This window comes from Camelina sativa, chromosome 20, assembly GCF_030686135.1.
Source record: "Camelina sativa cultivar CO46 ecotype springtype chromosome 20, ASM3068613v1".
NCBI lineage: Eukaryota > Viridiplantae > Streptophyta > Magnoliopsida > Brassicales > Brassicaceae > Camelina > Camelina sativa.
In genome coordinates this window covers 1,029,463-1,051,195 of record NC_141899.1, presented here as the reverse complement: position 1 = coordinate 1,051,195, position 21,733 = coordinate 1,029,463, and the positions used below count along the sequence as shown (strand labels likewise).

At 37.1% G+C, this 21,733-nt stretch overlaps 7 protein-coding genes and 2 non-coding genes across 19 annotated transcripts; 5 read left to right on the top strand and 4 right to left on the bottom strand.

The window, feature by feature from the left end:
• The first annotated feature begins 320 nt into the window (after positions 1–320).
• Positions 321–1,361, top strand: LOC104768518 (nucleolin 2-like). Its single transcript, XM_010492525.3, has 4 exons — positions 321–469; positions 635–672; positions 777–926; positions 1,030–1,361. Exons 1-4 carry the CDS (start codon positions 449–451, stop codon positions 1,181–1,183), a joined length of 363 nt encoding a protein of 120 aa, XP_010490827.1. The 5' UTR covers positions 321–448; the 3' UTR covers positions 1,184–1,361.
• LOC104768519 (dual specificity phosphatase Cdc25) lies at positions 1,241–2,839 on the bottom strand. The gene is made up of 3 exons (XM_010492526.3): positions 2,656–2,839; positions 2,071–2,209; positions 1,241–1,596 (listed from the first exon to the last, which is right to left on the bottom strand). Exons 1-3 carry the CDS (start codon positions 2,784–2,786, stop codon positions 1,423–1,425), a joined length of 444 nt encoding a protein of 147 aa, XP_010490828.1. The 5' UTR covers positions 2,787–2,839; the 3' UTR covers positions 1,241–1,422.
• On the top strand, positions 2,757–6,634 carry LOC104768517 (uncharacterized). Of its 3 annotated transcripts, none has more exons than XM_010492522.3 (10): positions 2,757–3,579; positions 3,695–3,770; positions 3,850–3,939; positions 4,032–4,076; positions 4,269–4,349; positions 4,607–4,685; positions 4,982–5,040; positions 5,163–5,273; positions 5,372–5,805; positions 5,995–6,634. In XM_010492522.3, the coding sequence occupies exons 1-10, from the start codon at positions 3,227–3,229 to the stop codon at positions 6,503–6,505; spliced, it is 1,839 nt and encodes a 612-aa protein (XP_010490824.1). In that variant the 5' UTR covers positions 2,757–3,226; the 3' UTR covers positions 6,506–6,634. The 3 variants fall into 3 exon arrangements, with proteins under 3 accessions (XP_010490824.1, XP_010490826.1, XP_010490825.1); XM_010492524.3 differs by having other exon boundaries at positions 3,100–3,579; positions 3,859–3,939; XM_010492523.3 differs by having other exon boundaries at positions 3,149–3,579; positions 4,610–4,685.
• Positions 2,907–2,979, top strand: TRNAF-GAA (transfer RNA phenylalanine (anticodon GAA)). The gene has a single exon. It is a non-coding gene; the product is annotated as a tRNA-Phe (tRNA).
• Positions 6,635–6,743: 109 nt separating the features above from the next.
• Positions 6,744–6,827, bottom strand: TRNAY-GUA (transfer RNA tyrosine (anticodon GUA)). Its single transcript is given in 2 exon segments — positions 6,744–6,779; positions 6,791–6,827. It is a non-coding gene; the product is annotated as a tRNA-Tyr (tRNA).
• A 58-nt stretch (positions 6,828–6,885) lies between these two features.
• Positions 6,886–8,490, top strand: LOC109131298 (uncharacterized). Its single transcript, XM_019242076.2, has 5 exons — positions 6,886–7,055; positions 7,445–7,607; positions 7,881–7,968; positions 8,070–8,136; positions 8,287–8,490. The coding sequence occupies exons 2-5, from the start codon at positions 7,520–7,522 to the stop codon at positions 8,338–8,340; spliced, it is 297 nt and encodes a 98-aa protein (XP_019097621.1). The 5' UTR covers positions 6,886–7,055; positions 7,445–7,519; the 3' UTR covers positions 8,341–8,490.
• A 458-nt stretch (positions 8,491–8,948) lies between these two features.
• LOC104768514 (bifunctional cytosolic FAD synthase/FAD diphosphatase-like) lies at positions 8,949–14,203 on the top strand. Of its 7 annotated transcripts, XM_087506372.1 has the most exons (18): positions 9,001–9,231; positions 9,344–9,595; positions 9,743–9,855; positions 10,577–10,622; positions 10,721–10,878; positions 11,039–11,156; positions 11,268–11,350; positions 11,687–11,746; positions 11,839–12,066; positions 12,258–12,354; positions 12,479–12,529; positions 12,623–12,703; positions 12,807–12,878; positions 13,025–13,087; positions 13,172–13,321; positions 13,480–13,537; positions 13,621–13,673; positions 13,755–14,203. In XM_087506372.1, exons 3-18 carry the CDS (start codon positions 9,755–9,757, stop codon positions 13,830–13,832), a joined length of 1,497 nt encoding a protein of 498 aa, XP_087362498.1. In that variant the 5' UTR covers positions 9,001–9,231; positions 9,344–9,595; positions 9,743–9,754; the 3' UTR covers positions 13,833–14,203. The 7 variants fall into 7 exon arrangements, 2 of the variants coding, with proteins under 2 accessions (XP_010490819.1, XP_087362498.1); XM_010492517.2 differs by having other exon boundaries at positions 8,949–9,595; XR_015593872.1 differs by having other exon boundaries at positions 9,167–9,595; positions 12,253–12,354.
• Positions 14,054–17,857, bottom strand: LOC104768516 (protein PTST homolog 3, chloroplastic). Of its 2 annotated transcripts, none has more exons than XM_010492519.3 (11): positions 17,588–17,857; positions 17,333–17,452; positions 16,985–17,145; positions 16,215–16,904; positions 15,879–16,062; positions 15,558–15,612; positions 15,391–15,441; positions 15,251–15,304; positions 14,953–15,072; positions 14,702–14,808; positions 14,054–14,532 (listed from the first exon to the last, which is right to left on the bottom strand). In XM_010492519.3, exons 1-11 carry the CDS (start codon positions 17,758–17,760, stop codon positions 14,382–14,384), a joined length of 1,866 nt encoding a protein of 621 aa, XP_010490821.1. In that variant the 5' UTR covers positions 17,761–17,857; the 3' UTR covers positions 14,054–14,381. The 2 variants fall into 2 exon arrangements, with proteins under 2 accessions (XP_010490821.1, XP_010490822.1); XM_010492520.3 differs by having other exon boundaries at positions 16,215–16,901; positions 17,588–17,851.
• A 47-nt stretch (positions 17,858–17,904) lies between these two features.
• Positions 17,905–21,143, bottom strand: LOC104772105 (transcription factor-like protein DPB). 2 transcript variants are annotated; one of them, XM_087506373.1, is made up of 10 exons: positions 20,756–21,143; positions 20,353–20,668; positions 19,918–19,997; positions 19,735–19,778; positions 19,473–19,535; positions 19,233–19,379; positions 19,075–19,143; positions 18,872–18,970; positions 18,669–18,739; positions 17,905–18,550 (listed from the first exon to the last, which is right to left on the bottom strand). In XM_087506373.1, exons 2-10 carry the CDS (start codon positions 20,628–20,630, stop codon positions 18,217–18,219), a joined length of 1,185 nt encoding a protein of 394 aa, XP_087362499.1. In that variant the 5' UTR covers positions 20,631–20,668; positions 20,756–21,143; the 3' UTR covers positions 17,905–18,216. The 2 variants fall into 2 exon arrangements, with proteins under 2 accessions (XP_087362499.1, XP_087362500.1); XM_087506374.1 differs by having other exon boundaries at positions 19,233–19,373; positions 20,756–20,983.
• Positions 21,144–21,733: the final 590 nt, after the last annotated feature.

Genomic DNA, 21,733 nt, shown 5'->3' with positions numbered 1-21,733 from the left:
ACAAGTTTTCGATCTCTAAACTGTATTATGAAACAATAAAATCTTTTTAACTCCTACTTACAAGTTTGTTACCAATTCAAATCTTCCCGATAGCAAAATCCCTCAAATGTTGTATAACTGTAGATTTTTTGATTTTATGTTTTTCTTTGGTGAGTCTCTGTATTCTGTAAAAAAATTGAACAATCTTCACATGTTTACCCAAAAAAATAGAACTATAATATGGGCTTCACGCAGGCCGGAACTAAATTCAAGGCCCAACCGTCTGTTCGTAACAATATATTATATGGATCCCAAACCAGAGATAAATAAGAGAAAAAAAAAAAAAAAAAAAAAAAAAAAAAAAAAAAAGAGAATTAACACACTCACACAACAACAAAAATCTTCCCCGATAGCAAAATATTTGGAACCCTAGCTAGAGCCTAGAAGTCGCTCTTGTCAGTATATCACCATGGACGAATCCGCCATCAAAGTAATCTTCTTCTTCTTTTTATGGGTTTTCTTCTTACTCGCTCTCTCTTTGATTAACCTCTGCTTCCCTATTAATTAATTAATGGTTTCTTTCTGCACAAGAAAGAAGAAAAAATCTATGAAGTATGTAGAATTTTTGATTAGATCTTCTGTATCTTTTTTTTAGGGTCTGAAAGTGTTTGGTGCAGACGCTCCAAAACCCCGGTAAAATTTTTTCTTTTTGGGATTTTTTTTTTTTTTGGTTCTCTGATCATAGTAGTATTATTATCACCACCTCTAATCACAATCAAATTGTTGATTAATTTTAGCATTTTGACGACGGTTTCCGTTGAGGGATATGACACTTCGCTTCCAAAGTATCTTGCCGAGCTCTCGTTGAGAAAACTTTTCTCTTCATGTGGAGAGATTTTATTTTGTCATGTTTCCAGACACTATGATAGGGGTATCCTCGTCAAGAGGTACTTAATTTTCTCATTCATGTTATTAATGCTGCCAACTCAAAAATTCTTCCTCTTTAACTTTGTTTTTTGTACTGTATTGTACTCGATCGTTTTACATCAGTGTTGCCTTCGTGAGGTTCGAGGGAGGAGCTCCCGAAGAAAAGGCGTTGAAACTTAATGGAACTGACGTGGGAGGATGGACTCCAATCGTTAAGCCTGCAACCTGGGATCTTCCTTCTTCTTTTGACGGCGTTACCCGAAAAGTTCATTATTGATTGACGGCGTTAAGATATAATAAAACGTGGCTTTGACGCTCAATAAAACTTACAATATTACCAAAAAAGCCCTTTTAGTATTGTGATTTGCAAATACAGTAACGTTTTTTGTCTCCCATCCAAAACATATTGGTGGCAAGAGACTATTTTTTATGAATAAATCTTAATTCAGCTTTAATACATGATGACAATGTGGAAAGATCAATTAGGTCCCCAATAATGGTTAAGTAGTAGGGGGTTTAGGCGCAATCGCCTTTGCAAGGAACGTCTGCACAGCGACAGACTGGTTTTCCAGAAGCTTCCCAGCCATTAAAGCCGCGTTCCAAGATCATGATGTTTTTGATTCCAGTACCTTCTTGATTCTTCTCATCTAGATAATTCACCAGCCTTCTTGCACAAGTTGGGCCACGAACCTGCAGTAAGATTTGGTTTCAATCAAAGCTTAGCAATCATTTTATTTCCTCTCGTGTGTGAATTAGGACTTAGGACAGAACAAAGAAGTGAGTGAGAGAACTGGCTCAAATCAAAGGTTGCTAAATAAAGGACTGAGAGCTTGATGATTTGGAGTGCTAGAACCTAGCAGCTAATCGATGCTATTTCTTTTAAGAATGTTCCTACTCCAAAGCTTACATAAAGAATAGATAGACTAGTAGGCAAACATTACAAAAGACCGTTGGATTTTGCAACCTTGATATCCACTTTTGATGCATATTTGCAGAAAGTTAGAGATATACAGATCTCCTTCTAAGCAAAACCCAAAACTATGAAACATGAATCAACTTAACCTAATCATTCAATCATTGCAGGACAGTACTATATCATGTCTTGTTTCATTATGGGGAAAAAGATATTGTGGTAAAGTGAAAAAGAGAGTAAAACACACAAACCTGGCTCAAGGCACAATGGAAGACAAGTGTGTCTTTGTCCTTGACATTTTGAACAAGATGAGAAATCTTGTCATCAAACGAGCCACTCGCATAGTGTAGCGACCCAGCTATATGCCCATCATAATTCCTCTCTTCATCCCTTCAAAACAAAACACACCCAATTACACATATAGTCATACAAAGTCTGGATTTTTAGCCACAACTCTGAATAAGAAGAACCTAAGTTAAAGAATTACAAAAGATCCAGCCTTTTCTCTACGCTCCTCAGACCACTTAACCACAAAAGCCTTGTTCCAAAGCTCACGAGTTCATAATAGTTGCTTTTCTTAGATTAAGATTCTTCAAAGTTCCAGTTTTAGAAAACATTGAGATTCCACTTGTTCATAATAATCTCTAATCCCAGAACTAAACATAATTCAAAAGCAAAGGACTCTCTCTCTCTCCTAAACCCATATCAGGGGTATTATTACATGGTCGAGCAAAATCAAACCCTAAGACCAATCGGACTGATTCGAACTAAAACTTGCTAAAGAGATCAGATTAGTAAGTAAAGCCGACGAAATAAAATCGCGTATGAGAAAGTACCTGACATCGATGATGGCGATGTTGGGACGACGATGGAGAGGGAGAAGCTGAGTAGAGGTGATGTAAGAGATGCTTCTCGCCATCGCCATTTTTTTCTTTTTAGTGAAAAAGGAAAATATGCTTCTCCCCATCTTCTCTAATCTCTCTCTTTTCTTCTCAAAACGAACGTTCCCATCGAAGACTACGACCCAATTTGAGGTGACATTTATTTCAGTTATTATTAATACTTTGTATCGATAAATTAACAACAAGCGGGGATAGCTCAGTTGGGAGAGCGTCAGACTGAAGATCTGAAGGTCGCGTGTTCGATCCACGCTCACCGCATTTATTTTTTTATTTTTTGCATACGGGCCAACCGGCTCGGGTCGGCAATTTCGGGTTAGGAGTTACCGGTTTAAGCAAAATTGAGCCGATTAGAACCGAACAAAATTTCGGTACGGAACGGTACGATGGTCGGTTATATATTTGTTCATCGACATCTTGTCAGCGAAAACTTTTCGTCTTACATCGTCCTACTCCGGCAGAAACGGATACAATCAATTGGCGCTTATTTTTTTGGGGTTTAGACCTAATGCCGCGTCGCCGGCGTAACTCCGGTCCCGGAGTAAGAATTGCACAATACATTGAATCTGAGGATGAAGGAGAAGACTATGAAGAAGAAGAAGAAGTAGTTGGAGAAGAAGAAGACGAACAAAGCGAAGATGAGGAGGAGGAGGAAGAAGATACCGAAAGCCAAACCAGGGATGTTGTAGTCTCACCTAGGGTTTCACAGAAGGAGAGTCAAGAGAATCAGAAAATGTCACAAGGTATATGTTCATCTTCAGGATCGCAGGAAGATGAGGAATGGAAACACGGCGAGACTGAGGGATTGTTCTGTTTGATTTGTATGGAAGTTTGGACCAACGATGGCGAACACCAAGTCTGGTAATCTCAATTTCCAGTTAGTGCGTGTGAACTATTTGATTACTCTGGTCGTCTTTAATATATTGAATGAAACTAAATGGGTCTTCTCTTTTCTTCTTTACTGGTGTGATTCAAGTTGTCTGCCCTGTGGACACTTGTATGGATTTTCCTGCATCAAGAAGTGGCTACAGCAGCGACAAAGTGCAGGAAAGGTGTGTGTGGTTGTTGTTATGTAGTTTGTTCAATGATAGCTCATCTTGCTCATAGAGTGACAATGGTTTGTTTTTTTAGTGTCCCCAGTGCATTAGAAAATGTAGCCTGAGAGATGTCCGGAAGATTTATGCATCACGTGTTGCTGCAGTAGATGATGAAGCACAAAAGGTAATACAATGAGTGTATTTTTCCTAGTTACATACATGATAAGAAATCACAGTATCAAAAATTCTGATGATATTCTTGTTTTGTATTTGCAGAGAATCTTATTTCTGGAGTCCAAGTTAAGTTCAATTGAACAGAAGGTGAGCTTAGTTCTTTGAATTGCTTTTAAATCATTCAGAAGAAGTTTTTCCGGATTACTAAAACTCTCTCTTTGTGTTCATTATAAGTCATCTATCTATGTAGGTTATGTCTGTAAGTAGACTGGAACATTTGTGTGAGACCCTCATACTAGTATTATAGCGTTTAGTAACATCTTCTTACATGTATCGTAGACTGCAAGTTGGAGTAACAAAGAAGCTCAATGGAAGAAAATGGAAGCAGAGCTACGATTAGAAGTTCATAAGCTGAAGAAGGTACACTCTTAAGAGTTTGTTGCCACGTAGTCATTCTTAATACTTTGTTTTATGCTTGGAAAGATTTTGTTAGTTTATGATTACTGCTAAAGTGCTAACTAGTCAAATCTGGAATAAGAAGTTGGTTCGTGTATCTTTTAGAAGGGAGCTAAGTTTGACTAATAGCGCCCCCATCTTAGTTTGTTATTTTCTGCACAAAATTGTTACACATGTTTCTCTTATAGTAAGCATCAGGGCTAGAAAATTTGTTTTTGCAGAAGATAGCTGATATGGAAAGTTTGGCTATGGGTGCGCAGAGAAACTCTCATGTGGCTTCTCAGAATCAATATATACCTGGTAATTACACAATTACGTGTTTCATGGTTGCAACACTGGCAGCTTTGTTAACATTAACTATACTTATTAGATCAGATATTATATATGGTTGCGTTTTCTGTGTTACCTTAAATCCTTTATTTTCCATTTCTGTGCTTGCACCATTTTGCTGGATGAATTGTCTCAATGGAGTATTTGTTCAAGTAGAATTGATATGCTGTTGTGCGATTGTTTCCACGCTGGCCTTAGGACTTTCTTTTCTCCTTGAAATTTAATGCATATATACTTCTAAACAGTTGTAAGTGCATGCCTTTCAGGTCATACAAATTACCAAGAACATCACGGACATGCACCTTCTTGCAGCTTCAGACATCAGGTGTGGCATAGCGTTCCATATCAGTCCCATTGTTTTAGAATTTTTGGCTGAGGTACTGTCTGTTTTCAATTGTGTTGATGTGTCTAACGCAAATTAGATCCTTTCCATCCAATTTCTTGTAGGGAGATTTGCTAGTCAGTGGTGGCCGTTTATTTGACATAGATGGTGGTAGAAAAATTGTGTTATTGGCTCGTAGGCTCTCAGGCGTTGGTGGAACATTTGTGCTTACGCAAGTAAGTTTTATTTTCTGTTGTACCCTTTTATTTTTTATCTTACAGTAGTTTTAAATGATGAAACTATACGTCTTTTAAAATATATGTATATGTTGCAGATGAGCCTACATTCGGGTGAGATTGATGATATTTTGTTGCCTCCTACCACAAGAGCAATTAAAGATCTTCACCTTTCCCCTCACAATAACGGGCTTGCAGTATTTGGTTCTCTAGGAAAAAAATTATCTGTTATAAGCTTGGAGAGCCACAACACTGTCTTATCCTATGATCTACCAGCTGCACCTTGGTCTTGTTCCTGGGATCTCAACAGCTCTCACTATATTTATGCTGGACTACAGAATGGAATGGTTTTAGTATTTGACAGGCGTCAAACAACGGGGCCTTTCGCATCGTTGACTGGCTTAACAACCAATCCAGTCCATACTATCCATCATCTCTCTACCAATTCCACTCCAACTTCTGATGTCCGTCCCCTGTTGTCAGCTTCCTCCATCGGGCTGTGTCAGTGGAACATCTATGGCAGCGAAGGAAGGTGAGGTTTTGTGTTTCTCTGACATTGATGCTTGTTCACATCTCATGAAACCAAACCCACAAGTCTTGTTGCCTGAAAAATACTTGAAAGGAAATAGAGATCACATAACTTTAGCATCTGCTTGGAGAAATTTAGCAAAACATTTTCTAGGCTCTAACTTGTTGTTTCGTTTTTTGTGTGTGTGTGTAGCCCATCATTAATTTCAGAAACAGGAAACACAGGAGTTTGCATATCATCCTCGTATTGTCCTCGCAGTGATCATATAGTGGCTTCTTATAGACCGAGAGTTGGATCTTCTGAAGATACAGTCCAGACTCAACCTTCGTTGACCCAAACAGGAGTCAATAATAGCAATAGTAATGGTGTAGATGGATTTCATGTTAGTCTCAAGAGAAGAGGTGCTGATTCATATTACCAGAAACTGTCATCCACACAAGCTTTTGTAGATAACATACGTCTGCCAAGAACAGCGATCATAGACTTTGGTGAGGGAAAGAATCAACAACTATTTGCATCTTGTGACGAGTCCACTCGGGAGCTCATCTTGCAGGATCCTTTGAATTTTGCCGTCTCTCAAAGGTTCCCATTGTCAAGTCATCTTCCGCTCCAAGACGTAAAATACGCTCATGTTAATGGAACGGGTCTGCTTGGTCTCTTAAACGATGAGAAATTGCAGCTTTTTAGGAACGAATCGCCATGAAAATGGAAAAAGGTTGAAATGCAAACATATATATGTATGTAAAGCGGCTAGCTTACCTAATTTCTTTTGTAATCTGGAGATGCTAATGGAGTAGCCATTAAATTAATATAGTAAGATCTTAGTTATGAATCTAATTGCTGCATAATATATGATATCAGTTATATACACTGTTTACTGCATAATATGCTTCTGATTCATTTCACAAGAATTTAAAAAAAAAAAAATCTTTAAAATTATATCCGACCTGCCGGAATCGAACCAGCGACCTAAAGATTACAGCAACAACTACAGTCTTCCGCTCTACCAACTGAGCTAAGGTCGGTCACGCCAAATCATTGGTTATAATTATTTAAGTAGTATTAATACAATAGTTAGAGAATTATTTAGCTTTGCTAAAAAAAGAAATAAGAAGACAGATTCGATTCGATTCGATTCCATAGGATTCTATCTATCGAGATCGACACTTATTACGATTTCTTCTCGGCGAGAGGGAATTAGGATTATCTCTTTCAGTCGTCGTCGTCGTCGAACATTCCAATCAGCTTCTCAGGTTTTACATCCTTCTTTTTCTCTCTCTATCGTTTGTCTTCGTTTTGATTTTGCCAGATTGTAATTGGAATGAATTTCTTAGTAAGTAAGTCCCAAGAACAATTTCAGATTTTCGGAATATGGGTTGAACCTATTCTAGGGTTCCATTAGATGATTTATCTCTTTTGACTTATGGGTTCCAGAATTAAAGTTTTAGGGTTCTTCTTCCCTTTATTGCGATTGGAATTGTGCACTGCCTCTGATTCTCCCTCATTCTCACTCTTGATAGATACGGTGACAATAATTAGTAGTTTGTTTGCTAATGAACCCTAATGTGTAATGTAAATTTGTTATATCTTGTTTCCTTCGTGATTATGATTATAAGTTTCTGTCTTCTTTTTTTTTTGCCAGTCTCGGTTCAAGCTTCGAGTTTTGGGCATTCTGATCTGTCCTTGATTCTTCTACAAAGGAATCTTTTTAAGGAAAATGGAAGCTAATGTTGATTCTGCTAATGTTGTTTCAAGTTCTCCAATTGATCAAGAAGAATCGACTGAGAACAACTTTGTGAACAATGGTAGTAAGCTCTTTATCACCAACCTTTCTTTCACAGTTTATTTTTTTTATGGTTTTTGAGATTTTGACTCGAACAATATTTTTATTGTCCTACGGGTTAGCTGATAGATAGTCTTTTTGACAATTAAGAGCAAACTGATTGTCTCGTCAGGTTAAGTAGTGGTCAGTAGATTTAGACTGAATACTTTATGATCAGCTTTGCTCAATTTCTTTAGTGTCTGTTATTTAGACTGAACGTGTACAGATGATGTTTTAAATTCTATTGATTGTGCAGCTGAGGTTGCGTGGCAAGAGTTGAGAAAGAAGTGGGTTGGTGATCCATCTAATAGGACTTCAGAGATGCCTCTTGAACCTGTAATCGGGTACATAATAGTAATGTTTAATTATTTGATTGCGTCAAGCTTCATGTTTTTACATATATTTAACTCCTTTCCTCACTTTAAAAATCTTTTGTAATCTGTAGCTTCAACGCTACTTATGAAGAGTTGCTCACATCCACCACTCCTTTTCAGAAGCCCATCCCTCTAGCTGTGAGTTCCTCCTACAATAATACTCCATATTAAACAAACTTTTCATCTTCTGCTTAAGTTTGGGTTTCTTCATCTGTTTTCTTCAATATGAATCTCCTGTCATAGCTATCAAACATCTCATGGTGGTTGCAATCTTCTTTAATTTTGCAGGAAATGGTGGATTTTCTGTTTGATATTTGGCACGGGGATGGTCTCTTCGAGTAGGTAACACCGAGAGAGGGGGGATTCTCAGTATTCTTGGTACAGAATTTAGTTGCAGGCTCTAATGATCAAAATTCCAATATCTTTGAGAAGAGACTCTGATCCTGTTTTTCATTGACATACCTTGAGCATATATATATAACTAATTCTTAATTGCGTGTTTTTGAGATTCTCTTCCATGAGACAATTTCACCAAAAAAACAAAGCAAGGATCACGCTTTTGGTTGATTATCTTATTCTATAAGTGAGTTCGACTAACATAAAGATGCCATTTGGTTGATTTAATTTAATGATGCTTCTTCACCATCATGTGATCATTTTAGTGTTGGCGTTAAACGAAACGGCTGAGATGAACTTGTAAGTGGATATGGGATTTAAGGCTAAAGAAAACGTGTATGATCTTGATAGGCGCGACTGCGATTGGTGATTGCGATTGTGTGTTGTGCGTTTTAGGTGTCGAAACGCACTCACTTTAGATTGCCCATAGAAGAAAAGTCAAAAAAAGAAAAATCGTTGACCGTAACTAATCCATTCGATGATAACGAAGCTTATATTAGTCTCGTAGTAACAGAAATTATAATCTTTATAAAAAACAAATTGTAGATGATTCTGAGATCAGATATTTTTTATACAAATCAATAGTATAAACAACTTTATATACTAGGTTAGTTGTCAATTTGTACTAGGTTCTGAATGATGATGTATTGGTATTAGACTATTATTACATCATGGATTTTACATTTTACATTTACTGAATTACTACTGTAAGTCTCTGGTTACATACTAGATTTTTTTTTTTTAAAGAACTTCTGCAGAAAAAACAAGTTGCAAGGAAAATTCTTTTTATTATTACTTTAAAAAAAAAAAAAATGCAAAAAGAAGAAAATCTTGAATGTGAGCAAAGCTTTTTTGTCTTTCTTCTCTGCTATTTCATATTCAAATTTTTATTATTTTGTCAATATTCATAATCTTCTTTTGTTTTGTTATCTCTTTTGATTTTTTTCAGAATTTGTTTTTGGGTGGGTTTTAGATAAATTGGGTGTGGCAATAAAAAATTGAAAAAATTGTCCCATAAGGAAAAAAAAAAAAAAAAAATCCATAAAACAATAAAAGTGAAGAAGAAGAATCTGCTCTTAAAGAATCCAAAACGAATTTCTCGTTTTTGTTTTATCTCTCTCTGCATCTCTCCTCCGGGGAGCCAATCTTAAATACTTCCGACGAGATAGATAGAGATATCTCGAGTCGTCGGAATCAAAAGGTGAGAGAACTTTTTGAGTTTATTATTTATCCCAAAAGCTCCTAAATCTGTGGATTACTCAATCTTAGTCCCCTAATTGCAAAAGCATTGGGGTTTTTTTCTTAGTTTGGGTTTTATTGATCTTTGCATTATTTTGGGTTATCACAGGTGAGAAGAGAGATGGAGATCGACAAAGCGATCGGAGAAAGCGATGATAAGAGGTTGAAGACCAAGTACAATAACGCCATCTTCGTTATTAAACGAGCTCTTTCTCTTTACTCGTCAGTCCCCCCTCTCTTACTTCATTTAGTTTCCTCTTACCTGATCTCTAGATTCATTTTTCGTTTGTTTGTTGCTGGAGATTTAAGATTCAACTTTGAAAATCTGAAGACAAAAAGATACAATTTGAGAAAGATACAACTTAGAAGCTGATCATTGATCTCAGTGAAAAGTTTCTAGTAGCAAATATTATATAATGGTTTGAGAATATCTTGGGATGATTTTGCTTTTTGTGTATTTCTTGGTTAACTGCCTAGATTCTAACCATATCTGACCATGTCCATGGCATTATAAAAAAAGTTCATCCTTTTTTCTCTATGGATGAAAGACGATGAGTTATATGACATGTGAGGATCTTTTCATGAAAAGAGTCGTCAAGATTCATGGGTTTTGTCACATTTGTTAAAGGAAAACTAAAGATAACTTGACTTTGTTTTCGCCTACAAGTTCACTACACTTGGCTGCTAACCCCTTCTTGGTGGCAAGACCTTATCAATTATATGTGTTGTCAATTGAATTCAATAACGTGTAATGATTTGTATAGTTAGGAAATTAAAGATTATTTCTATTCATTTCTTGTTTGCTGTGTGCCCATCATGTTCAATGTTTGTGTATGCTGTCCAAATATTACATTATGGTTGTAGATTAAGTGATAATTTTCAAGATCAAAATCCATTTTACTTTACTGATTCCTGAAAATATTGAGCTTGTCGACTTCTGCAGTATTGAAGAGGTCGCCTTTAGCTTCAATGGAGGAAAAGACTCTACTGTAAGTTACTGCAACTGTTCCCTTCCGGATATCTCCTTTTTGGATATTTTCTTCCCCTCTTTCCTAAGTAATAATAATGTGTGTCATCATGATTTTAGGTACTGTTGCATCTTCTTAGAGCTGGCTATTTTTTGCATATGAAAGAGCAGAGTTGTTCTAATGGAGGTCTATCAAGTTTTCCAGTCCGGACCATATATTTCGAGAGCCCTTCTGCCTTCACTGAGATCAATGCATTTACATATGATGCAGCTCAAACGTAAGAAAAGTACTGTTCTTCTGCATTCATTTTTTTCTTTCTCGTATTTATATCGTCTAATTGAAGATGATAGCATTTTGGTTAAGATTGTCAAACCGCGTCTGCTCCCAGAATGATATTCTTTCTGCGGTTAGCTAATCATCTTATTCTATATGGGCAGTTACAATCTGCAACTTGATATCATTCGCCAGGATTTCAAATCCGGGTTAGAGGCATTACTAAAGGCTAACCCTATCAGAGCTATTTTCCTTGGCGTCCGAATTGGTGATCCTACTGCGGTTAGCTTCACTTCAAATCTTTAATCTCAAGATTTAGATACAAACATTTTGTAAGAGTTAGTAAAAAAATGTGATGTTTGTGATTTATTACTTCTCACTGAATTTTATCAGGTTGGTCAAGAGCAATTCTCTCCTAGTTCACCTGGATGGCCACCCTTTATGAGGGTGAATCCTATATTGGATTGGTCGTACAGGTATCTTCTTTCTCCGTAATCATATCAACTTATCGCATTATCCGTTGAATCTACAATATATTTGGATTGGTGGTTTATTCTTACGTATGTTTTGGTATGCGTGACGATCAGCAAATCTTGAGCACAGTTTTGCTGATATAGATTTTGTATAATGATAAAGTCTAATATACTATATCAACTTTGGTGGTCACTGTAATTGGTACAGCCTTAATATGATAGTGTAACCCAAATAAAGTCTTTGGAAATTTGAAAACTAAAGCAATTTTACAGTGCTGTTATCTCTTACTCTCATTTGATCTTTATTCTGATTTTTTTTCATTAAATTTTCTTGTGCAGAGATGTTTGGGCATTTCTCCTAACTTGCAAGGTCAAGTATTGCAGTCTTTATGACCAGGGGTAAAAGTCCTCTCTCCACAGATTCACTTTTAACAAGATTTTTCATTCTTGAACAATTCGTCTTATATTGTGTTTCTTTTATGAATATGCAGATATACATCAATTGGGAGTATTCATGATACTGTTCCCAACTCATTATTGTCTGTTAACGACACTAGCAGTAAAGAAAAATTCAAACCTGCTTATTTGCTTTCTGATGGGAGATTAGAAAGGGCTGGGAGAGTCAAGAGAAATGCGTCACTCAAAAATGACATAGACACCGAATCACAGAAACACGAGGTGCTTTTGGCCTCAGTAATTGCTGTCGGCGATGAGATTCTGTAAGTCATTAATTCTTACTATCAGGCTCTGTTCTTGAAATTATTTATGTTAAGAGAACATTATGCTAGATATGTATCAATCAATGACATTAGACTTAGGCCAACCACATGTTGAAAAGGGTCCTGCTTGGTTACTTATCTACTAGGTGCAGTGAAGTTCTTCCGACCCATTTATCTGTTCCATAGCTCAGGTCTGGCACTGTTGAGGATCAACTAGGATTGTCGTTGTGTAAGAAGTTGACTTCTGTCGGTTGGTCGGTGCAACAAACCACTATCCTTCGGAATGATGTGAGTGAGATTCACTCATTGTCATCAGTTTTCACCCATAGAGCATGTTAATCAGACAATGTAAATCTTTCGTCAATCGGCTTATTAAATCTCTGTTATATCTTCACTGTGTTTCTTTAATTAGATAGATTCTGTATCTGAGGAAGTTGACCGTCAAAGGTCTACGAGTGATATGGTAAGTACTTTAAACAGATGATCATAAAATCAAAGAGAGATTTTGTTGTGGAAGATATGACTGACAGATTTCCTCTGATTGATGCTTTTGAAGGTATTTATATATGGAGGAGTTGGTCCTTTGCATTCAGATGTTACTTTGGGTGGTGTTGCCAAGGCATTTGGAGTTCGCCTGGTACGTATCTCTTTCATGGTTAAGTTATGTGCCTTAGCATCTCATTGAGAAAAACATCACCACTCAATTCTAAATTGAGAGGCTCATAATGCCGTTTATTCAGGCACCTGATGAAGAGTTTGAGGAATACCTTAGGCATCTTATAAGCGAGCAGTGCACAGGTGACAGGAATGAGGTAAGTTCGTTCTTGAGCATAAAAGTTTTTATAGATCTACATATCTATCTTCAGACAAGATAAGCTAAAACTTTACAGCATCAGAATCATTTCTGTGTATATGTGGGGTGGGGTTATTCAATGTAGTAGATTTCTTCTCATTTCAGATGGCTCAGTTACCAGAAGGAATTACTGAACTTCTACATCATGAAAAGCTTTCAGTGCCATTGGTATGTGGTTTCGGAACTACATTGAAAGTTATAATGTTTCAGCATTATTCTCTTACCCATTTGATCTCCGGTCTGTCTGTGTAGATCAAGTGCCGCAATGTGATTGTTCTTGCTGCTACAAACACTAAGGAGCTCGAGGAAGAGTGGGAATGTCTGACCGAACTTACTAAATTGGGTGGAGGTTCTTCACTCATAGAATCTTCGTCAAGGCGCTTGATGACATCTTTAACAGATGTATGTTTTTCTCTCGCCATGGCTTGCTTTCAACTGATTAAACAAACATTTGCCACTTTTTCATGCAATCATCATTGTTTGAACCAAGACTCATAGTTGTTGATAGATCTGTGGCTTGCTTTGAACTGATTAAGGATTTGACTATCAACAAAATGCAGGTTGAAGTTGCAGAACCTCTGTCCAAACTTGGTCTCGAATTCCCAGACATATATCTTGGTATTAAATCTTTGACCTCTCTAATATTATCTAACTGTAAGGAGCATCCAGAGTCTCTGTTTAAACCGCAATCTTCTTCTCAGGGTGTTACCGGAAATCTAGACAAGGCCCTATCATCATCTGCTTAAAGGGAAAGGTACAAAACAGGAAAATCTTGACAAGGTCTGGTTTCGTTTCTTTCCTCATTTTTCGAGGCTCACAAGATTCTGTTTTACAGGATAATGCACGGATTGACTTAGCTGCACAGGCACTATGCAAGAAATTCAAGAAAGATGCGTTCGTAGAAGTCAAATAGACACAAGTTTGAGTACTGGTCGAGCATGAGAAGCAGCTTCAAATGGTCCACTTGAGTGGCTTCTATGTACCGGTCACAGAACCTGAGAGGAAGTAACTGGAGAGGATAGGATCAGAATCTGACACTTTATAAGGAAACTGAAGCAGTTATTGTGGCAAAAACATACTTATGAAAACCTTTATAATTCATGTCTTATCTGTTATCAACTCTAAATAACAAAATTTGTAGGAAAGTAACCCATAAGGGTTCTGCTTTTACACATTCTGTCTTGAACGGTTTAAGAATTATGCATGTTGCATTCTAAGGGACATAAACCCTTGAGACATAAATGTATTATTTTAATCATTTACCTGAAATTACAATTTTGTACAGAGTCTACTACCCACCCCTAAGCCTTAAGAAGAAAAAGCAAAAACGTTTAAGACTGAAATAATCGAAGAGGCTAACAAAACTTTGAAACGATTTGCTGTGCTCCTTTCACCTGATGAAGCCCACACCGCTCATGTGGAATGAATTCAACTCGAGAAAAACAGTAAACGCAAGAGATCATCAGCTGTCTACTTTGAGAATGTTGTTTGTAATGTGTCCTCTTGTAACCGAATCTTTTTGAGGATCTGTTATCCATTGCCCGTCCACAATGAATTTTATCTCATATGTACCGGGATATAACCACAGTAATGTCGACCAGCATTTCTGTTTCCTGCAAAAATATTAAACAGGTCGAATCTGAATTCAACGGATGATGATTGTAATTTTGAAAGCATATTTATGCAAGCAACATTACCCAAATGTTAAAGGAGTCTTTCACATGTTCATCAGAAGAAGAAAAATATTCGATGAGAGTAGAGAGTGTCAGGACCAATACTAACCCGATTGACTTGGATGTTTGTAGTTCCATTCCCACTCGGTGTTGCCAACCATTGAAGCTACCGGTCACTTCCACAACATTACCATCTCCGCAATATTCAATCACAATCTGAAGAAAAAAGTAACTTTAATAATTTGGCTTTCAGTGGTAAGAGTGCAATCATGGATCTGGCTCTAACATTGTATTGATACTTGATAGTAGTTTAAATTGGGACCATGGCAAAACGATAACTATGAAGCAAAAATAAGCTACCTCTTGCAATCCTGAAAGACTTTCCTCAGCTTCTTGCAATTCAACTTCCTTCTCTGAGATAAGCATTTGGGCCTTTTGGATCTCTGTTTCAGCCCGTCTTTGGAGAACTGAAAGAGAAAGCTGAACCCAGGAAATTGGAGATTAGGAACACAAACAAGTATCAGGCTTTGCATGAGACTAGATAAATATCAAGGAGAGTATCATCCAAGTATATTCAGATGTATGGAATACCAAGTCATGTGCCTTTTCGTTAATGGATACCTATGTACAACATGTTGCTGGAGAGTGAGTAGCTTACCTTTTCCTTTTCAATCTGCTCCTTCAACCTTGACAGCTCCAGCTCTTTTTGATCCTAGCCATGCAATAGTTTACCAACAAAGTTAGTTAGCAAAAATCACTTTATCGGGTCCACATATTGAGAGAAAGCAATCAATGTACCAGCATAAACCTCAGCCGAGTAATTTCAACCTGATTTTCCCGTTTCCTGGTCTGTATCATTTCAGAACAAGGTTCTATGAGCATGGATACGAAACATAGAGTAGAGTTAAAGTTCAATGACTTAAGATCAAATTTGAGAGAGTTCAGTGAGCAGGATAATTCAAGACCTCATCATGTGGATCCGTATCCATGTCAGCACTCCCATCTCTCTGATCACTATTCCTATCAAATGAAAATTTAAAGGTCAGAGATTTTGAAGTGAACCATGCGAAATGTACACGAGTCAAACTCCTAGGATACCTAATCCAGGCTTTCAGTCAAGACTGGTTTATGCATTACTCAATAATGATATAAAAGCTTGGTGTGGCTTTCAATAATCAACTAACAATATAATGTTCTTTGAATGCAATAAATATCGGAAGAATACCACTAATAAAATGTAAATAATGATCAAGAGTAACAGACTTGACCTTCATGGTTAGACTCACCTGTCAGAGCCATTAAGTTCTGTAGCGTCAGTAAACTCCTCCAATGCTAGGGCAGTTCCATTTGGTGGAGTGCTCATACTTCTCTGACCACCACGACTGTCTCCTATGAACTCAGCACCTTTGGTTGTCTCTGCACTTTCTTCAGTTTCAGGATAGCTTTCATTAGGTATGTCAATTTCTTCATCTGAAACAGATTCCAACTATCAATTAATTATTTCACCACGGATTGCAAAGTTTTACTACAGAAACATGCATGAATAATGAAGATATCAGTACGGCATGTCATCATATATAGACAATAGATATAAAGTATAGGTTTCAGGAGATCAAACATACCATCAACTGTATCCAAGTATCCATTCTGAATAAATGTGGTTGCTTTTTCTTCTATGCTTGAAGTGGGAGAAGAAAATCCTAACATCCAATCCTTATCCTCAGACTCAACTAAACTATCATCGGCACTACCAGAAAGATTTCCAATCATATCATCAACCTGCTGATTCTGAAAATTCTCTGCAGTTGACATGGTGTTCTCCGAGGTCAAAGCAGACGAGGATTCAGAAGCAATGTCAACATATTTGATGTAACTGAGATCTGGACTAGTGTAATGAGTATAGGTAGGACTGGTGTAGTGACCAAATGTATCTTTTTCCACATCATTGACCTCCTCATCCTCTGTCATCAAAACATTGTCAGCTTCTATGTCCGGACAGCTGCTTGAAGTATCATCTAAAAATAGGGAATGGCTTGCAGATATTGAAGCTTCAGAAGATGAGTTTTCAGTAACTGTTCTATTGTTGAGCTCCACACGCTCAGTCTCCAAACTGTTTTCTGTTATATCACCCAAGTTAGAAAAGGAGTTTTCCATGCTCAAAAATCCTGACGATTCATCTATACTCAAACTTCCGTGTTCTTCAGCCTCGGCACTTGAATTTATGACAACACCATTCTCATCAAAACTATTTTTTTCCTGATCAAGAGGCATTGTTCCATCAACCACATCCAGTGCTCCTTCGCCCTGACCTTCTACATCAGATAAAATATATCAGATTATCTTACAATAACAAATCATACATACTTGTTCTCTTATTGAATTATGTGTTGACCTTTTATCGAATCTTCCAAAGAAACGCGGCTTGCACTTGTTTCCAAGTTGGAGTTTTCCTCAGAGACTACCTCTTTACAGTCTTCTTCCACATCAGAATTTGCAAGAAGTTCCTTGATAAACTTGTATCCTCTTCGTCGGACAATGTTGGCAAGATCAACTCTACAAACAAAAAGTTCACACAACCAAAACTAAATTAAAAAAAACAAGAGTCTTCAGAAGCAATCCCTAAAAAAATCAGATGACTTATAAAGAGTAACACAAACAATTCAACGAGCCTACCAACTTAATCAACGTTACAGACTGCTATAAATTTTGAACAAAAACTACAAATTTCTGAATTTGGAACCTTCCATGTGCCGAAAGCTCCTTCATGGACGGCACGTGACCTTCAGGAAGCTCAGCCGAAGCAACGAACTCCATAATCTCACTCCGAAGCTCCTCATTGCTCTTCACTCTCTTACGAACTCTGCAACACACTCGATCCAGTTCAAAACACAATCCAAAAACAATAACTGAAATTGAAATTGACGCCCAAAGTACTCCACAGATCGAAGCAAAGACCAAAAAAAAAAAAAAAAAAACAAAGGAGAAAAATTCGAACCTGGGTTGTTTGATGGAACAAGCGAAACAGACAAAACTTTGTTTCTTCGTGGAATTCAAGTAGGAAACAAAGAGTTGAGGTTGCTGATGACGACGATGATAATAGAACAACGGTTTCCGAAATTCCAAGGATGGGAAGGAGATAGAGAAAGGGATTAGAGCAATCGTCGCCATGGCCGGACTTGCTCAACCTCTGTGAAGTTCCCACTTTCATTTATTAAGATGACGACTGAGTGTGAAAGATTCGAATACCTTTGAAACACAGAACACTATTTCGGTTATACGAAAACCGGGAGTCTATTTAATCAATTCTCGCCATTTCTATACGGTTAAGGTAATTTAAACCATAACCGGATTTCGGTTTGACCCAAACCAAAACTATTCCAATTTTGCGATTTCCAACACGATCCTCACAAACAACAAAGTACAAGTGTTTTTTTTTTCCTATGGCAAAAGATTCTTAAAATCGCTAAACCCGAGAAGGAATCTTAGATTCTGTATTACTAATACAGAAAAACCACCGGTACAAATTTACCGCTAAACCGGCTATTCGTCAAAAGAACCAGGTAGTTTTTCCAAGACTACTTTACAGTTTTACAGATAGTGTACAAATGGCCTTTCGTAAGTTTGTCATTTCTCCGGCTTCATGTTGGAGTTCATTGTCCCTGGATGAGACGTTGATATCACTGGAGCAGTATCAGCAGCGGAAGCAACTTCATTAGTCTCAGGCGTAGGAATGATCTGTGGCTGAGAATGCAGCTCATGTTGTTGCGGTTGAAGATGAGGCTGGTACACTTCTAGCTGCATCGCTGAAGCAGTGCTAGGGCCTTCGTTAGAGTTTTCCAGCGCAAAATTGTGAGAAGAAAGCTGGTTGTTGTTGTGACCGTTTGGTTGTTGCGGCGGTTGATCGCAAAACTTCATAGTCTTGAGGACAAAATTGTCGTCATGGAGCTCGAATGGAGTGCTGCAAAATAGTGAATTCACAGTGTCAGTAAAATAGTGAATTCACAGTGTCAGTAATCGACAACATAGTAGAGATATTTTAGCTGAAAAGAGAACAAATTTGGTGTTTGATTTTTTACGTGTTGAAATCAAAATGCACGAGCTGCATATCTTCTGATATTTCCACTTCTACTGTTGCATGAGGACGAGTCTGGTGCAGAGAAAAACAATAGCAATCAGACGATAGGAACAGATACTACGATGAAAAGAAGGCGTTTTTTCATGTTCTGAGGTTTGCTTGTGGATTAAATCTAAGATCCTATGAAGGTGTTGATCAAGTTACCTGGACAAGGATAAAAGGAAGAGCAACACCGCCACTGGGAGCATTTCCTGAGCTATACAAGTGCTCATTTCTCTGTATCAGGTTCTGAAGGCCTACGTACTTTCAGACATACAGAGAAAAAAGAAGGACCATGTAAGAATCTATGATAAAAGTAACAATAAGATCAATCATATAGGCCCCAGAGGTTTTATGTTGTCCATTACTTGTTCTTCCAGTTCTTGGGAATATGCGATCTTCTTCTCAATCCTGTTCCTAAGTGAGAGTCGTTCGCTCTGCAAACAAAAAACAAAATGAAATCAGATTCAGGAACATTCTCTAAACGAGCTTTGGAACATGGGCAAACAGAATATCTGGTTGAAACCTTTAATTCTTCAATGTCACTTAAGCTTGTCCGAGGAAGACCTCTCCACTGAATCTCTTTTTTATCCTTGGATATTATATCCATAGCCATGAGGACGTTTAAAGCATCATATACTCTTCGTCTTATGTTCTTCTCATCATACTGTTGCTGGTAAAACGTTTCCACATTATATACTTTTACCAGAGTTTACAGCAAGTATCGCACATGTTCAAGTTATAAAACTATAGAAGAAATGCATACCTGATCTGGAGATGTTCCATCGTCATTTGGGAGTGCAAATTCAGCGACAAGCTCGTCCGCAACCTGAAAGTACTTAAACCTGTTAGATACCATATTGCAGAGCTACACGTTTGCAATACTTCTCATGAGACAAATTGATATTCCACTATGTGAAAAATGTATAAGCACAAGAAATCAGTTCCATGAGAGAATGTAAACGGAAGTGAACATATCTTTTAAGGAAGACATAGTGAAGCTTTTTGTTTAAAGGAAACTACAGTACCTCATTGTAAGTTGTCCTTCCTTTGCTTTCTACCTTTTCACAGACTGAGAGGAAGCCGGAAGAACAACAAAAAGATCAGTCAAATGCAAATCCAAAATTTAGAGGCATTATCCACAATTCATAGCTATAAAATTCAAAGACATCTAAATGGAAGCAGAAAAGAGGCAGCGAAAGAGATAAGACCTTTCATGCTAAATTGACGTAGCCCTCTTCCATTCTTATCTGGACCAGTCGCACGCTGTCCCCTCTTCTTCTTCTTACCACTGTTAATAGCTTAATGATCAAACTAAACTATACAGAAGACATGTAACAATTTCCACTAAAAAAAAATAGGCACAAAGACAATGGCCTATTGTCCCAACAAGGATACTGTGGACATATTTATATTCCAGTAGGCAGATTTTAGTAGAATTTAGACAAACTTCAAGGAATAAATTTGATCTACTGGTCAAGTTTCATATATTGATTATACAACGCCTATACCAAACAAAACATTCACAAGGTTATAAGCTCATAAAAGCAGCCATTGCAATAGAATGAAACCCTAAATCGCTAAAACCCAACCACCACAATAAACCCATAACAAAATCACAGGAATTGAGGTGATTTTAAACATACCCAGAAGCTCCTTGTGAGCCAGCATCGTCACCTTGAATGTCCAAATTGTTCAAGCGTAGAAAAGCACTGTCGCTAGCAGATGTAGCCACGGTGGTCGTCTGCTCACTCCGGCTAGACGGAGAGCCCATACTGCCACTAGTAGACACAGATTGACCAGAAACCGCCGTACCCCAAGACCTAGTACTAGGGTTATTGTTATTACTGTTGTTGTTGTTGCTTCTACCGGAACCATCCTCATGGTGGTTGTTGTGATTAGAATTAGACCCAGTTGTTGTCATCCTTCTTCAACCTAAACTAACTACCGCACAATCCGCTACTGGAGAATTCAACAGAGAGACTAATTCAAAATTTGTTCTGGAACCTTTTTCGATTTTGAGGGAAAAGCTCAGATTGAGTTACTGACCTTTAAAAATTCGATAAACGGGGAAATTAGAAGCTTTCAGTAATGGAGGATCACCATTAGATTCGATAGTGTGATACTTGTCTTGAAAACTGTGATTTTCACGGCGGAGAGTTTAGAGATTTCGTCGGAGAAGAGAAGGAGAAGAGATGATAAAGTCGATCGGAGTTGGGAAGGTTTGTTAATATTTGTGCGAATGTGCGATGATGAAAAAAGATGTCCACGATGGATGCGAGAGGGACCAAACTGACTCATAATAATAGGGTAAAAAAATAATAATAAAGCAGTAAAGAAGATAATTTTCTTTACTTTTTTATTTATTTTACCAAAAGATTAATTCTCTTTTGAGAAATTTTATTTTAGGTATTTTGTTAATCAGAATATAGAATACTGGAATTATCTTTTTCAATTCTTTTTTTTTTTGGCAAAATACTGAAATTATCTTCTTCTTTTTTTGGGAAAATATTGAATATATAAAAAAGGTTTGGATAAGCATGAACAAGTATAAAAAGTTTAAAACAAAAATTTGAACATCACGTAATGACACATAATGTATATGATAATGGAGTTAAAATAATGTGTTGGTACCAATCGTCAATAACATTCGTAATGGTTTTTCTTATAGTATGAATTGGTAGTAATTATAGCTTGAAATTACTCAGTTTGGTGTTTGAGTTCTGCATATGCTGTTACTATTAGGAAATATATAAACGTAAATTGGAGCGAAGAAATCTAGTTCCTAAATCGTGTGGGAATGAAACTTAAGGTTCACGAAAGGCACATTCCATGGTGATTTTTTCTTTTGTTTTTAGTCTTTTTTGGGTTTACAAAGTAGATTATATATACTTTCAGAAAACTAAAGTCAAAAGAGAAGATTTTTTTTTTAGAAGACTATTATATATAGTCTTTATAAAAAATTAAATTAACTAGTGATCTATTCACATTATTTTTATTTTTTGTCTGATAAAAAAAATATTTACA